Source organism: Zootoca vivipara, chromosome 6 (genome assembly GCF_963506605.1).
Source record: "Zootoca vivipara chromosome 6, rZooViv1.1, whole genome shotgun sequence".
Taxonomy (NCBI): Eukaryota; Metazoa; Chordata; class Lepidosauria; order Squamata; family Lacertidae; genus Zootoca; species Zootoca vivipara.
The window spans coordinates 50,354,666-50,371,269 of record NC_083281.1 but is presented as its reverse complement, the minus strand read 5'-3'; the positions used below and the strand labels follow the sequence as shown (position 1 = coordinate 50,371,269).

Genomic DNA, 16,604 nt, shown 5'->3' with positions numbered 1-16,604 from the left:
CTATACTGAATAATGCTTTTCATAGAGTAGTAGGATAAGGGGTGCTGGGGGATGAAGTTGTTACTGGTGTACTCCCAAAGCTTCCTGTGGCTGTTGTGGGGTTTGTTTTGTTCCATTGTTGTGGTATAATGTATATTGTTGTTGTTGTTGTTTAGTCGTTTAGTCGTTTAGTCGTGTCCGACTCTTCGTGACCCCATGGACCATAGCACACCAGGCACTCCTGTCTTCCACTGCCTCCCACAGTTTGGTCAAACTCATGTTCGTAGCTTCGAGAACACTGTCCAACCATCTCGTCCTCTGTCGTCCCCTTCTCCTTGTGCCCAACATCAGGGTCTTTTCCAAGGATTCTTCTCTTCTCATATAATGTATGTTTATTTGTTTTAAATGTGTTGCAGGTAACTTTGGAGACCTTTATGCAACAAGCAACTAACACGTCTAATAATAACAATTAATAATACCATTTTATGTAAACCACTATGTGGTATATTAATCTTGCCAAATAAAAGTATTATTATAGCAGAAGTAGTAATCTATTAAATATCGAAGCAGTGGAGACAAGACACGCCCAATGAAGCAAACTTCGCAAGCTAAGGAGAAGCCAATGGCGATTTGGGAGGGACTTCCTCTCCTCCAAATTAGGTGGTCCTAAACTTCGGGGCGCCCAGACTAGCCTTTCCAGAGAAAGTGTGAAGCTCAGCAGAAAAGTAAAGAAAGTCCTGCGGATTAATTCTCAGCCGTTTAGAAACCACATGGTCACCCTTAAGCCACTAGCAGTCGCCTGGGGGCGGACTTCACTCTTTTACCCCGTAAATATAAATAACCAGAACAACCGACGGGTCCCCCCTCCTTCTCCAGACCCTTAGATGGGAAAGGAAAACTGCAAATCGCACCGTCAGTAACGCCGGCTGGGACGATGGCAACACCTGTAGGGATGATGGAAGCGATATTTTCCAGAAATAAAGAGGAGCACCCGGAGCCCCTCCGAGCAGAAGTGCAGGGTAAGTGCAACAGGCAGCTAGCCAATTGCGAAGGAACTAAGTTTGGGGGGGGGGCGTGTTCCGTTGCCTTTCTCCAGAGAAGACTTCTTTTTCCTATACGACTTCTGTTTCAAGTGTATCTGAAGAAGTGTGCAGGCACACGAAAGCTCATACCAAAATTAAAACTTAGTTGGTCTTTAAGGTGCTACTGAATTATTATTTTTTCATTTTTTTTCCCTATACGGGTTTACTTAGAGACAAGTCTGCCTGAGCTGAATAGGGTCCACCTCCTAGTAAACAGATCTCGGATTGCACTTTAGGGATCGTAGATAAATTAGAACATTTCTCTCCCCACTTCCTGTTTGTGAGCATTTCCTATCACCATCTGGGAGGGAATGTGGCTTCACTGCCCTTGGGCTTGTGCCTCAAGGTCCGGCTGAGGTGGACAAGTGGCGTAACTCTTGCCCAAATACATTTAAACAAAACAAAACAGCTGGGGGCAGGTTGGTTTCCTCGGAGCGAAATAGGGGGAGGGGACCGGACTTTCACTTTTCCCTAGTGGTGGTTCTTCCTCCCCCTCGCCTCTCTGAGCTTTCATCTGCCTAGTCAGGAAGTGGCCGTTTCCTCAAAGCTTGCACCTAGAGATCCTTAGACCCACCCCTTCCATTTTTCCATTTTTCTTTAAATGCTTTTCTAAGTCATTTATATACCTAAGCAATGTACATGAAATAAACCACACAGAATAAAAATTCATCACCTTCAAATTCCCGCTGGAATAACTAAGGACGTTTTACACATGTGCAGAAGTTTAGCGAGACGATTGAAGTGAAAGGTCTCTCCTTCCTTACATTTTCTTTACCGCCCCCCCCCCAAAAAAACCAGACCACTCTGCTCCTCCAAGAAGTTCAGGGCAGAATACATGATTATTCACCCATCCAGATGTGATCCTTGTCTAACAACAAACCTGAGAGGTAGATGAGGCTGATATATAAGAATTCTGGGAACTGTAGTTTGTTAAAGATGCTAGTAATGCTCACATTGTGATAAGAGAATCCTAGATTCTTTGAGGAAGTAATGTGCTTTCAATGTGTGCTCTCTGTGTGTGCTGTGTACACAGAGAGAGGGGGGGAGAGGGAGAGAGGCTGGCTGGGGGGCTCAAGGACACCCAGTGAAAGATATAGTTGGGGATGTAAACCTCAGTCACATCATGGTTTGCCAACTGGTACACTGCACTGGCTTACACAACCAACAACACACACTAGACAACAGGTATAGGCAGTGGCGTAGCTAGCCGCCTGGCTGCCCGGGGTGGCAAACCCGAAGGCACCCCGCCAGGGGGCGGGGTGAACGTCGCGTGCATGCGTCGCGTGTCATGACGCATGCATCATGACACGCGGTTGCATGCAGGCTATGTAGGCAGGATTATATTAGTAAATTTTGATATTGTATTGAGTGTCTTCCTCTCCATAGCTAATAGGGGTGGGGTGGTAATCTGGTGTGGGGAGAAAGTATTAGATACCCCACCAACCGTAGCACCAATCCACATCAGGGACTCTCACAAGAATAAAGCTAAGTTTGGCATTTCAAACTTGAAACACCAACATATCCTGCAGTCTGGACTTCATTAGGTAAAGGTAAAGGGACCCCTGACCATTAGGTCCAGTCGTGACCAACTCTGGGGTTGCGGCGTTCATCTCACATTATTGGCCAAGGGAGCCAGTGTACAGCTTCTGGGTATGTGGCCAGCGTGACAAAGCCGCTTCTGGCAAACCAGAGCAGCACACGGAAACGCCATTTACCTTCCTGCCAGAGCGGTACCTATTTATCTACTTGCACTTTGATCTGCTTTCGAACTGCTAGGTTGGCAGGAGCTGGGACTGAGCAATGGGAACTCACCCCGTCGCGGGGATTCAAACCGCCGACCATCTGATCAGCAAGCCCTAAGCTCTGTGGTTTAACCCACAGCGCCACCTGCCCTTCCCTATAAATGCCTTGTGCATGTGGCTAAAATCCCCATATAAAAACAGAAGAACAGCATCTTCTCTGCCTGCCTGCCTCCTGTCTCCCTGCTTGGTATGTGTGTGTGTGTGCGCGCGCCTTTCACTTTCAATCATCATGTAATGCAAATAAGCATGTTAGATAAACCTAGCTCTTTCGTAAGGCATTTATACTGGATTAGATGAAGCCATTTTATAAGAAATATGTTGCTGTTGTAAGAGGGTAGCTTGATTCGGGTTAAATATTAGGGCAAACATTTTGGCACTAAGGATAGTTAAGTAAGAGAAAAGTTGCCTCAAGTTATAAAAGGAATAATAATTAGGGGGACCCACAAGTTATGAGATTGACATCATTGGAAATGTTTGCAACCCAGACAGGATAAGTAAGCATATGTAGTATTTCTGAGGGCTGCTGGGAGTTGTAGTCTGAACCATCTGGAGCGCACCAGGCTGCTGAAGGCTGGCTGAGTGAGATCCAAGAAGAAGCGAGCTCCCTTGGATTATTTTCCTTCTTTACTTGTTCCTTTGAACAGCCAAGTTCCCCATCATTTTCAAAAGCACTTTGCAATGTGGCATGAGGAAGAGGGTTGTTGAAGGAGGGGAATTATCTAAAGCTCCCTTGAGTTTCACTGGCCTAGTTTCAGAGCCTTTGGATCCTGGTTTCCTTTTTCTGACATGACCATCGGCTTGAAGATATTGCTGTCATAAATTCTGCCATGGTCAGTGCATCCTAAGTCTAGCCCTGGCATGATTACTGTGACTTGGCTCATCTGGGATTCACATCGGCATGAGTGCCTTTGTGAAATGTGTTGATATCCACTTCTACAGATGCACACAGAGCTAAATTATATAGGTGGATTTAAATGGACAGTGTGATTGTCTTTACAGTAAGAGAGAATTCCCCATTTGCCACTCAAGTAAGGATGTAAAGAGGAGTGCTCCTGGTGTCAGCTACATCTACAGAGGTAGTCTCTGTTTCACATACAGAAGGTTCCAGGTTTAATCCCATGTAGGGCTGGGAATGTCCTTCATCCGAAACCCTGGAGAACTGCTGCCAGTTAGTATAGACCAGGCATAGGCAACCTTGGTTCTCCAGATGTTTTGGAACTACAACTCCCATGATCCCTGACCACTGGCCCTGTTAGCTAGGGATCATGGGAGTTGGAGTTCCAAAACATCTGGAGAGCCAAGGTTGCCTATGCCTGGTATAGACATTACTAAGCTAGATGGGCCAAGGTTCTGACTCAGTATATGGCAGCTTCTTATGTTCCTGTCTAGTCCAGTATCCAGTTTCTCATGGTGGACCAATGGTATATATAAGGGATGGTCCACCACCACTGCCTCTAAACACGGAAAGTTCATAGAGCCAGCATGATCCATACTTGTTACCGTATTGGCCCGAATATAAGCCGCTCCCTTAAAATTCTGCAGGCACTCACACCCTCACATACGTTTTACCGTATGTCTGTTTCAGCAGCGATATCAAAAAAGTCAATTTTTGGAAGGTAGCGAATTTAAGCCGCACTTCAACTTTTCATGGTCAGAATTCGGGGGGGAAGTGCAGCTTATATTCAGGCCAATACGGTAACAAGTAGGACCTACAACAAACAGTTCAGGATTCCAGCCACTTCATTCTGTTCCCCCTGGTTTTTCATTTCTGCCCCCTGGCCTTGCAGCCACCAGTCAGCATTCCGTGGCTGCCGAGTTCTCATTGGTCCGCTTTAGATAGTTCCCCAACACCCACCCACCCACTTGAGGTTATTTCTCAATATTTATTTGCTACACTTGCAAAGTTCTGGCTTCTCCAACTCTGCTGATAACTCCCTCTTGCATGTGGGTGGTGCCATGTTGGCTATATAAGCAATGGCACTCACAACCACAACATCAGAAATAGAAGAGATTATAGGCCTACCCTCTAAAAATTTGTGTAATCCATGATAATTGCTCAGCCAAACTGCTTTAATCCCCAGACTGCAGCTGGATGAGAGTGGTTCAAGGGTTAAGCCTCCCTTCCAGTGATCTTCCACTTCAGACTGTGTTGCCAGTGGCTCTAAACATACTTACAGAAGTATATGCAGTTTGTAGGTCCATCCTAACAGTTGGGAGAAACAGAAGTTTGAGTAGTATGGGGTTTTTGAATGGTTTCTTTATTGTGATGGCACCACCCTACTGACTTAATACACCTTTTATGCCTAATGTGTCTGGTAGCATCCTTACATTTCTAAGATCACCAAACAACTTGACATGTTGCAAAATTGATCTCAGACTGCCATAATTAATTTGGCAGGAGTGAGGGCTGGGCAATTGGGGGTCATTCAACAGAAATACTTCAGGAGTTCCATTGAGGTGGAAATGAATATCCAACTGCAAAAAGTCCCTTTCTTTTCCAGGTGAGATCCCAAGCTGGATGGAGGGGATCCTTCTCCGTAACGGTCCAGGCATGCATACAATCGGGGAAAGTCAATACAATCACTGGTTCGACGGCATGGCTTTGTTGCACAGTTTTACAATTAAAAATGGTAAGCTTGTTTGTATTGCATATCTATTAGTAGTAGTAATAATAATAGTAAAAACCTATCTGTCCATCCAGGTTACAGGTAGGTAGCCGTGTTGGTCTGGGTCGAAGTAAAATAAAAAAATTCCTTCAGTAGCACCTTAAAGACCAACTAAGTTTTTATTTTGGTATGAGCTTGCGTGTGCATGCACACTTCTTATGTTCTGAAGAAGTGTGCATGCACACGAAAGCTCATACCAAAATAAAAACTTAGTTGGTCTTTAAGGTGCTACTGAAGGAATTTTTTTATTGTCCATCCAGGCTTTCTCTGGGTTCCTGTTGCCTTTGGTAACTGTGTTGTTTACTAAAATATATTGTTCTTATTGAATTTTGTGTTGTTTATTTATGTGAAGCTATTTTGGTATTTTCTGGCATAAGTTTAAGGCATATCTATCTTGGTATTTTCTGGGCTGGCGGAAGCAGTACAAAAATCTATTTTATAATTATTATAATAATTATTGTTGTTGTTTAATTAGTATTATTATTAAATGGAGGGCACCCTATTGACTATCCCTGGTTTCATGTATCACCTTCTTTATCTATTCAAAGTCCATTTTCGTATCTTCAACTAAAACTATGTCGTGGATCTTATAGTCAGAGGGATCCTGAGATGCCATACAGGTAAAATTGAATAACTCAAATGCCTACAAGGTTGTGACCAGCCTTCTCTTTTCTGCAGGTTTAAAATATTCAGTTTTGTGAAGTGTTGGGCTGACATGGAGAAGGGTTTTGTCCAGTATATAACTTATGGGTTTATGAACATGTGCTTTTAAAGAAGGAAGGCCAACTTCCATTCTGAATAATGTCTCAGGTGTACAGTGTGGGACTATAACTAGTGTACACCATAACTTATTTTTGGTTAAACTGAATTCCTCTATTAGGGTTATCCCACATTTCTGCACCATATCACAAAATACAAGTTCAGCAACAAAAACATTTAATGCCAGTTTTAACAAAACATAGCCTGCTGTATAATACAATATCTTTGTTATCCCTAATAAATAGGCAGAGTGCCACTGAGTGATTTTGCAAAAACAAAGTCCAACCAGATGTTGGATAAAGCCCCCTTCTTCCCCACCACCAGCTAATAGTCAAACTGAAGAGGGACATAACTGTCTCCTACTGAATCATACCATTGGTCCATCTACCTCAGTGTTGTCTGCACTGACAGACAAGGGCTCTCCCGGATTCTAGACAGGAGACAAATCAGGAGATGTTGGGGGTTGAACCTGGGACATTGCATGCAAAGCTTATACTCTGTCACTGAGCCCTTCTGCAAACAAGTGTGCAATGCACCTGAATGGAAAGTGAGTGCTCAAAAGGCAGATTTTACCTCCAGTTACCACAGGATGGAGACACACCACAGGAGATGAGCAGCAAGGTGTCTTATGCCACGATAAATGCGTTAGTCATTTGTGATGCCAGAGACATGCCATAATTAATGTGCTAAAGCTTTTGTGGGTCATGGCTATCTCTGTCAAGCTCTGCATGGATGTTTCTCAGAGGCATTGGCTAGCCACTGTTGGACAGCGAATGCTAGCTTAGGGGAGAAGCTGAGATCTAATCCAAAGGGACAGCTTCTCAACTTCAGATCCAGTGATAGCAATCTCCCTATCTTTAGCATATATTATAAATATCTAGCACTGTTTGGGCTCACGACTTAGATCCCGTTTCCTTACACCCTGGTGCAGTTTAAAGGAGGAACTGCAACCCAGTGGAAGAACAGCTTGTTTGGGTGCAGAAGGGCCCAGGTTCGATCCCTGGCATCTTCAGATATTTGCTCAGGTAGCAAGTGATGGGCAAGACCTCTTCCTGAGACCCTAGAGAGATCCTACCAGCCATCAGTTGGGGGTTGATGGGAGTTATAGTCCAAAACACCTGAAAGTCTCCAGGTTGGCAAAGGCTGGTCTGGGGATTGCCTGCTAGGCTAGAGGACAAATATTCTGACCTGGAATAAGACAACTTCCTAACTCTACATGTGATGGTGGGAAGGTACTTAGTGACTTTCACTTCCGCGTGATAAAGGGAAGTGAAACTCCGCATATGTTAAGAGGCACAGCATTTTCTCTGCTCTTGCCTTTTAGTTTGAAAGTCAGTGCAATATTTTAAACAGGGATGTGGAAACTTTGTCCTTCCAGATGTTGTGGGACCCCTGTCCCATCAGCCACAGCCAGCATGGCCGAGGGGTGATGGAATGGTCATTAATTTTCCAGTCTTGAACAGCTCTTCAGCTGTTTGGGACTATACTGCCCATCATCCCTGACCTTGGGCCATACTGGCTTAAACAATTTAAACTGCTCTTCTGCAGTTTTTTTTTAGCTTCTGAAGCCAAGCACAAAAGTAGGCCACTTGTGAAACAGGTTTCACTCTTCAGCCTATTCATTATATAGTAATGAATGACCCCAATACGGGGAGTAGCAGCAGCCAAAACAAAGTGACCTTGGCTTGGTCAGGAGCAAATAGTTCACATGATCCTTTTCTCTGCCTTCCCAATTACTTCTTCTCTGAACTTTGCCACCATCTTGAACACCTGAAAAGTAACCACTCTGAGCTTTCTGTTTAACACAGCACAAGCTTGAAGAGTTTGTGTGTTTCCAGCACAGCAGATGCTGTCTTTATTTGGGATTTCACTGTTATCATATTCTTATTCTGGTGTTTTCTTTAGTTTGCAAAAGTGTTTCAGCAATTTGCATTTTTACAATGCAGCCAGTGAAGTGAAGTTTGTTTGATTTTTCTAATCAGGGTCATTGGCAGGCCCAGCAGATCTGGAATTGTTATGGGTTTTCTCCCTTGTTCTGAAACAAATGCATTTGTGTGCTTTGATTATAAAAGCTTCTAACCTTTTCTAGACCCAGTACCTTCTTATACAACCTGGATAGCTCAGTCGGTTAGAGTAGGCTGCTCCCCCTCCCAGGGGAGCGGTGTTGCAGACAGTACAGCGGGGGACGTGGTGATGCCGCCCGCATCACAGGGAGTACCGGCTGTGTCATGCCCCCTGGTCGACCAATCCAGCCAACTGGGGGATGTGGCTTACTATTTTTAAACAGCTGCGAGGCTGGGGGGTTCTCCCTTCTTACCTCCTCCTCCATCGGATCTCTGCTGCTGCTCCTGCTCTGCTTGCCTTAGCTTCCCGCTTCACTGCGTAAACAAGTGGTAGTTTTCTTTGTTTCTGCCTCTTTTGGGTGCTGGAGCAGCCAGTCGCCTTCGCTCGCAACTTGCGGTTAGGCATTGGTCAAACCTGGTTTATGGAGGAGAGATTGTGGCCTTCACATGCCCCTCCTTTTTAAGGGTATTCCATTAAAGGGATCCGGGGGTGTGGATCTTTTCCGAAGCCCGGGTATGAGCTAGGGCCATGCCACGACCCCATTGGGACCCTGGGAGAGCTCTCAGTTGATGTACATCAACAGGGCTCCCCCTACTGGTGGTTGACCCTTACTAGACTACCTGCATGGTGGGCAGGAGGCAGATACAGTGGTACCTCGACTTACGAAGATGATCCGTTCCGCGGCCGTCTTCGTAAGTCGAGGTTTTCGGATGTCAAAGCGCATGGTCGGCGCATGCACAAAGCGCAATTTTGCACTTCTGCGCATGCGCCAGCCCCCCGCATGGTGAAAAGACTTCCGGAGTTGTCGACTTTGGAAGTTGAAACCTTTGGAAGTCGAAGCGTTCGGATGTCGAGGTATGACTGTATAGTCGGTTCAATTCCAATGCTTAAGCCGATACCACTCACATTCTGTAACCAATAAAGTTGTCGCCTTAATTATCCCATCAACCTGAAATACTGGTGGCGGTGTGTCTTATTATTCAGCAAATGGAGGAGGGCTCAGGGCCTTGACATGCAATGGTGCTGATGCTAAGGTTGCAGGCTCAATCCCCATATGGGATATTTGCATAGTCCTGTAATTGCAGGAGGTTGGACTAGATGATTCTCAGGGTCCCTTCCATCTCTACAATTCTATGATTCTAACCCTTGTCCTGCACCATGAGATTTGTTTTGTATTTTTCATGGCAAATATTTGGGATATGTCAGGCATGATCCCTAGCTAACAGGACCAGTGGTCAGGGAAGATGGGAATTGTAGTCCAAAACATCTGGAGGGCCGAAGTTTGGGGATGCCTGGCCTATGTGAGGCCTTCCAGATATTGTTGGACTGCAGTTCCTATTGGCCACACTGGCTGGGGTTGAGGGGAGTTGGAGTTCAACAACATCTGGCTCACCTTTAAATGTGAAGTGCATTGAATCTCTCCCCTACCACTAGCTCAAGCACTGTTTGCAGGCTTCCCATGGCCACCTGGTTGGCCACTGTGAGGACAGGATGCTGAATTAGACGGCCCTTTGGCCTGACCCAACAGGGTTCCTCTCCTGTTCTTAATATGTGGTCCCAAAATCATGCTTAGAACTATGTCTGCTGATGTCAAACTAAGGTGTGCCTTTTATACAAAAGGCAAATTCAGTCCACATAATAAGTGGGAAATTGGGAAATTAATCGATCCATGTGTGTGATTACGTGTGCATATAAAGCTTTTTCTTTTCTTATCAGGTGAAGTTTTCTATCGAAGTAAATACCTCCGCAGCGACACATACAATTGCAATATTGAGGCAAACAGAATCGTGGTGTCAGAATTTGGAACAATGGCTTATCCAGATCCATGCAAAAATATATTTGCCAAGTAAGCAATTCTTTCTATATACAATGTGATGCTCTTCCCTGCTTCCCTTGAGGCCTAGCTCCTCAGTCCCGCTTCTCTCAGGTCCTTCAGGAGAAACCAGGGTTGCCATCTGCCCACCCCCTTGTCACTGTCCCCATTACCTGGCATGAGTGGGAGGGCAGCCATCTGCAACACAGAGCCTCCTGTACTCAAGGTAACGCCCCACGCAATATAGAACCCTGATTTTCTAGGCTCATAGGAAGATAAGAAGGTGCCTTACTGAGACAGACTTCTAGGTCAGTATTATCTACACCAGAGGTAGTCAACCTTTTTATACCTACCGCCCACTAATGCATCTTTCTTGATGGTAAAATTTCCTTACGGCGCACCAGTGCTGCAGTAACATGTGCCTTAGAACCCCCTACCACCCACCTGCAATCCTGAAACGCCCACTAGTGGGCAGTAGGGACCAGATTGACTACCCCTGATCTACACTGACTAGCCACAGCTCTTCGGGGTTTTAGGCAAATAGTCTTTCCCCAGCCTACCTGGAGATGCCGGAGATGGATCCTGGGACCTTCTTCATTGCAAAGCAGATGCCCTGCCACTGAGCTACAGCAAGCTGCAGATGGTCAACTTCACAACTCACGGAAGTTGACACTAGCCTGGTTTGCACCTAATGCTAAACTATGGTTTATTAAAGTATTGCTTAACATTATGTAAAACTGTTGTTTATTAACCATTAACCACGGCTTAGCATTACATGTGAACCAGGACACTGTCGCCGCACAGAGTTGGCACACTCGTCCCTACTCTCCCTATTCTACTTACTTATAAATACCGTGTTTCCCCTATTTTTAGACGTAGTCATAATATAAGCCATAGCAGGATTTTAAGCGTTTAGGAAATATAAGCCATACCCCGAAAATAAGCCATACTCCGCGGAGCGAGACCGCTGAGTGCCCCAGCCAGCCAGTGGGACCCAGCACGCTGGCAAGAGGAGGAGACGCAGAGAAAGAAGTCACAGCAAAGAGGGATGTCTGGCAAGCGGCGTGGGCTGCCGCCGAACAGGGCCACCGAGGGGGAGGCAAGGGTGTGCGCGGATCCTCCGGGGCCCCCGCAGGCAGAGCTCAGTGTCGGACCTTGCGCTGGACTCCTGAGGGGGGGAAGGAGAGGGGGCGCGAGAGTCACACTGCTTTTCGGCGGATGCCGCTGCGCGAAGCAGCTTTCCGCGTCTCGGGAGGGAGTTGCGGGCGAAGAGGCGAACAATGTGAGGCTCGAGGTAGGCAAGACGGAGGGGTTAGGAGAACAAAAAGGCTGGGCAGCAGGCGGCTGCATGCACCGTGGCCTCGAGCGCAGGCTGGGGAAGAGGAGGCGAAGGAGGCGCGCTCAGTGGGGGTTGAGGCATGGTGGAGTGCCCCGAGCCTCTGGGAGCCGGCAGGAGGAGGAGGAGGCTTGCCGGGTCGTCACCCAGCAGCGTGCGTGGAGCGCCCCGAGCCTCTGGGATTGTTGTTGTTGCTGCTGGCTGCCGGAGGCTCGGGGTGCTCTGCGCGCGCTGCTGGATGACGACCCGGCAAGCCTCCTCCTCCTGCCGGCTCCCAGAGGCTCGGGGCACTCCAGCATGCCTCAGCCCCCACCGCACTGAGCGCGCCTCCTTCGCCTCCTCTTCCCCAGCCTGCGCTTGAGGCCGTGACGCCAGGGACGAGCGTGCACTCCTCTCGCTGCTGCTGCTGTCCGGGAGAGTGACGAAGCTGAGCGAGATTCCCCCCCCCAGTCCCGTTCCCGGTCCCATGGGGAGGCCTGACATCACCGGGGCCGGAATATGCCCCCCGCTGCCTCTGGCTTCAGCCCCTGCACGCCTTCTCCCGGGGAGCCTTGGTGCGGCGCTTTGCAGGCGGCCCCGGCGGGAAGCCTGCAGCTACGGCGGCGAAGGCGCCTTGTGTGGAGACCCGACCTACCGGGCCATTTGCACGCGCTGCAGACGGGAGCGCATCAATTCCCGCAGGTTGCGCGTGCTCGCCCTGCCTGCTCTATCCGCAGCCCAGAACCGGCGGCTGCTGCAGTGCAGAATGCTTGGAGAGCCCAGCAGCGCCGCGGAGCAGAGAGCCTGCGAGGAGGGAGAAGGAGCAGTAAGAGAAGGAGGAGGAGGACTCCTCTGTGCTGCTTGGCGGTGGCACATTAGCAGCACGGTCATGGACACCCCGGGATAGGGGCCCTTCCTGACAGGGTGGCTGCGGCCCCTCAGCGCAAGCTGAGACCCAGTGTCGACGGGGTGCCCCCTCCCCAGCCCAGCCTGCTCCATCTGAACGTGGGGGGGGAGGGAAGGCATGGGCGTATGTGTATGTGTGTGTGCGCGCACACACATGGTCCAGCCCGCCACAAGTTGTAATACTGTATTATACAAGTACTGTAATAAAAACAGTAATAATTTTTTTTAAAAAAAGACATCCCCTGAAAATAAGACACTGTGTGTTTTTTTGAGGAAAAAAAGTTATAAGACGGTGTCTTAAAAAGGGGGAAACACGGTATAATGCCTCCTTACAAAGTGCTGTTTTTCACATAGACACAGACTGCTCCTTCAGTTGACGGTGAACCACAATGAACCATTATGGGGTATTAACTGCTAGCTATAGGTTTAACGAAGGAAATTGTTGTCCAGACACCTTAAAAATACCTACGTGAGAACAGGATTCCTCTCCCACCTTCATTGACTCAGAGGTCTCCACCTCCCTCTGCATACATAAGCAAATGCAGGAATTTGTTTAGTCAAATTAACATAATCATATCACTTGCAAAACCAGCATTGGCATAAATCGGAGCGTATGTATGTATGCAATTTTGCCCAGGTCACAATGATTAAATTGTAAGGCAAGCCCTGCGTACCTGTCAGATACAAATACTATTTGCCACTAATCAGCTGAGTGGTGGGGAGAAGTCTACAGCTCCCTTCTCTACTAATCCACCTGTGCTGATCAGAGGGAAACAGTTCAACAGCAAGGAAAAGGGGGCCTAGGAGGGGAGGCAGATGGAGGAGAGGAAGCAGGCCTGGGAAGTGGCTGTGAGTTGGAGGGGGAGACCCTTTGGGTCACATCTTGAGCCAGAAGTTCCTGACCCCTCCCCTATCTTTGACTACAAGTACATGTAACATAACACATAAAGAAGAGTGGGAAATATGTGTTTATGTTTCAGCATTACAAAGATACCTGGGTGCTTTTTTACAACATGCATTTTGCTGCTGTTAGTAGAGGAATGTGACATCCTAGCTACCCAACACTCCATTATTCAGAATTTCAAAAATTTAGTAGATACTAGCAACATGGCAGACAGGACACACAAGAGTATCTACTGATTGCTGTTCTTAGCTCAACACACTTGGTGCCATCTTTGTCAGTTTTTAGGTGCTAGGCTAAGCCCTCTCTGTTTACCCAGGCCTTTGGTTAATTGATGTTGCCTCCTATGGTGGTGCTCCTTGGTCCTTGAATTAGCATCTTATGTATATTACATTGCCAGTGTTTCTCATTTTTTCTGGCCTTAAATTGCTTCTATTTGTTGTATTTTTACTTTATCAAGTCGATTTGACACTTTTTAAGTGTAAAAATTGTATGATAAATAAAATCTATGACATTTAATCCACCAATAGGCCTAATTCACAAATACACCATCCCTTGAGTATTGCACAAGTGGTGCCTTGCATGTGTGAATGACCCATCACAGGTGTCTTCCCCCCCAACCTGGTGTCTTCAAGATGATTTGGACAAACAACTGCACCATCCCTGACCATTGGCCTTGGTGGGAATCATAGTCCAAAACATCTGAGCAGCATGAGGCTGGAGCCATAGGTAGAATTTAGTTGCTGCCTGAAGTACCATTCTATGGAATGTGGTGTATTCACAAGTTCAGCTGCAGATTAACACACATTGTCTAACCAAATAATGTGCAAACAAACTTTTTAAAAATCCTTCCAGTAGCACCTTAGAGACCAACTAAGTTTGTCATTGGTATGAGCTTTCGTGTGCATGCACACTTCTTCAGATACACATGAAAGCTCATACCAATGACAAACTTAGTTGGTCTCTAAGGTGCTACTGGAAGGATTTTTAAAATTTTGTTTTGACTACGGCAGACCAACATGGCTACCTACCTGTAACTACAAATAATGTGTATGCATATGTACCAAACCAGTTTTTCACATTTTCTTGGCACTTAAAGATGTATCCTGGTGAAGCTGATAGGAAAGACTATCACTGTGGTGCAATTTCTCCTCCCCTTGACCACAGGGCATTCTGTTATTTATCCCACACAATACCTGAGTTCACAGACAACTGTCTCATCAACATAATGAAAAATGGTGACGATTACTACGCTACAAGTGAGGTTAATTTCATTAGGAAAATCAATCCTCGGACTCTGGAGACCTTGGAGAAGGTAAGCATTGGTGTCTTACAAGTAGACCTCATAAGGCAAAAGGCCAGCAAATAGGGTTGCCAGACTCGATAGAGGACAGGACTTCTGTGCCTTTAATTGCCCTGCTCTCTTTTGAGTCTGGAAACCTTAAAGAGAAACCAGCAGACTCTTAAACTTGCAGGATCTGAATGAAGTATAATTCTGAACCAATGCTTTAGTCTGGGGTGGGCAACCTTATCTCTTCTGCATTCCCTTGGGGGTAAAATGTCTGGTGCTTTAGCTATTAGCATTAGATGAGGCCAAAGCCCAAATTGGATAGGCCATTCCTTCTCTTCCCCCCCCATCCCACCTTCTCCCCCCCCCCCGTCCTTTCCTCTTGCATGAAATTAGGCCACCGGTTAAATGCCATTATTTTAGTCTTTGCTCTTCCTGGTCAATTGCCCAACAGAATCCTTGGCAAGGGTAGCCGTAAGTTCATTGGAGGCTGGTGCTCATTCGGACTGGTAGGACAGAAAGCAAGGAGGCAAACAGTAAATGTAAAGGGACCCCTGGCCATTAGGTCCAGTCATGACCGACTCTGGGGTTGCGGCGCTCATCTCGCATTATTGGCCGAGGGAGCCGGCATACAGCTTCCGGGTCATGTGGCCAGCATGACTAAGCCACTTCTGGCGAACCAGAGCAGCACACGGAAACGCCGTTTACCTTCCCGTCAGAGGGCTACCTATTTATCTACTTGCACTTTGACATGCTTTCGAACTGCTAGGTTGGCAGGGCAGGGAGCGAGCAACGGGAGCTCACCCCGTTGTGGGGATTCGAACCGCCGACCTTCTGATCAGCAAGCCCTAGGCTCTTTGGCTTAACCCACAGAGTTAACCCGCGTCCCTTAAGTTCAGTAAGTTCAGTGGAGGCTGGTGCTCATTAGGACTGGTAGGACAGAAAGCAAGGAGGCAAACAGTAGGTGGAGCTAAAGCCAATGTTAGAGCTAATATATTCCTCCTGAGTTCTACAAGGGCAACACTGAGACTAAGGAAGAGGAAGGCAGCAGCCAGTGCCACCCTCTGAACTGTTAGTTAAGTAGGGGGGGGCAGGTGGGAGTTGCATGTGGGTAGACGTGAGTCTGGTGGGGCACTGTTCCATTTGCCCTAGTGGATCAGCCTCCCGTGAAGAGATTCCTTAGCAAAGGTACCAGCACTTTCTGGGATGTGAATGATGATCATTAACACAGCCCTCCATCCTTCTGTCTTCTTTTGCTGTCCTGCGGTAGGTTGACTACACCAAGTACGTGGCCATCAATCTGTCAACATCCCACCCCCATTATGACAGTGCTGGAAATGTTCTCAATATGGGTACCTCCATTGTGGATAAGGGGAAGACAAAATATGTTATCTTTAATATCCCTTCTTCAGCACCAGGTAAGAGGCACAAGGAGCTGGAATCTCTGAGGTCCTTATTAATGCAAAATAAAGCAGGATCAGGTGGATTTGTACAACACGTTGTGCTTAGAGAACACCAGGGGCACTTCTTCTCCTAACAGAAATAGCAGCTTTGGGGAGGGGATTTTAACCAGGATCATAGCAAGGGAACAACCATGTTGTATGGGTAGGTGGTCTATGAATAAAAAATGATGTGTGGGTGAGCAGGGTGTGTGTGTGTGTGTGTGTGTGTGTGTGTGTAGGGCAGGCATCCCCAAACTGCGGCCCTCCAGATGTTTTGGACTACAATTCCCATCTTCCCCGACCACTGGTCCTGTTAGCTAGGGATCATGGGAGTTATAGGCCAAAACATCTGGAGGGCCGCAGTTTGGGGATGCCTGGTGTAGGGGGTGAATGATGAATTTGAATCTGCATTTTAAAGGGAAACTACCTAATGTGCACTTCTCAAACCAAGCCATCCTTAAGAATTCACACTTTATTGAATTCTCCAGTGCAGTTCTCCAGCTGTTGTGTGTACAAAAATGCACGTGCTTGATCAAGTATGCTTAAAAATGCATGCTATTGTGAAAACAACATACAAAATTGAACTT

General features: G+C 47.0%; 1 protein-coding gene across 2 annotated transcripts in view; it reads left to right on the top strand.

Annotated features, from left to right (window-relative positions):
- The first annotated feature begins 660 nt into the window (after window positions 1-660).
- BCO1 (beta-carotene oxygenase 1) overlaps window positions 661-16,604 on the top strand; it is a 33,519-nt gene continuing 17,575 nt past the window's right edge. Inside the window, exons 1-5 of one of the 2 annotated variants that reach the window (XM_035119380.2) lie at window positions 661-998; window positions 5,365-5,493; window positions 10,069-10,198; window positions 14,455-14,602; window positions 15,846-15,993. In XM_035119380.2, coding sequence (XP_034975271.1) covers window positions 914-998; window positions 5,365-5,493; window positions 10,069-10,198; window positions 14,455-14,602; window positions 15,846-15,993 — 640 coding nt within the window. In that variant the 5' untranslated portion in view covers window positions 661-913. Of the gene's footprint in view, window positions 999-5,363; window positions 5,494-6,077; window positions 6,150-10,068; window positions 10,199-14,454; window positions 14,603-15,845; window positions 15,994-16,604 lie in introns of those variants that run through there. The other variant, XM_035119381.2, reaches the window with a different exon arrangement.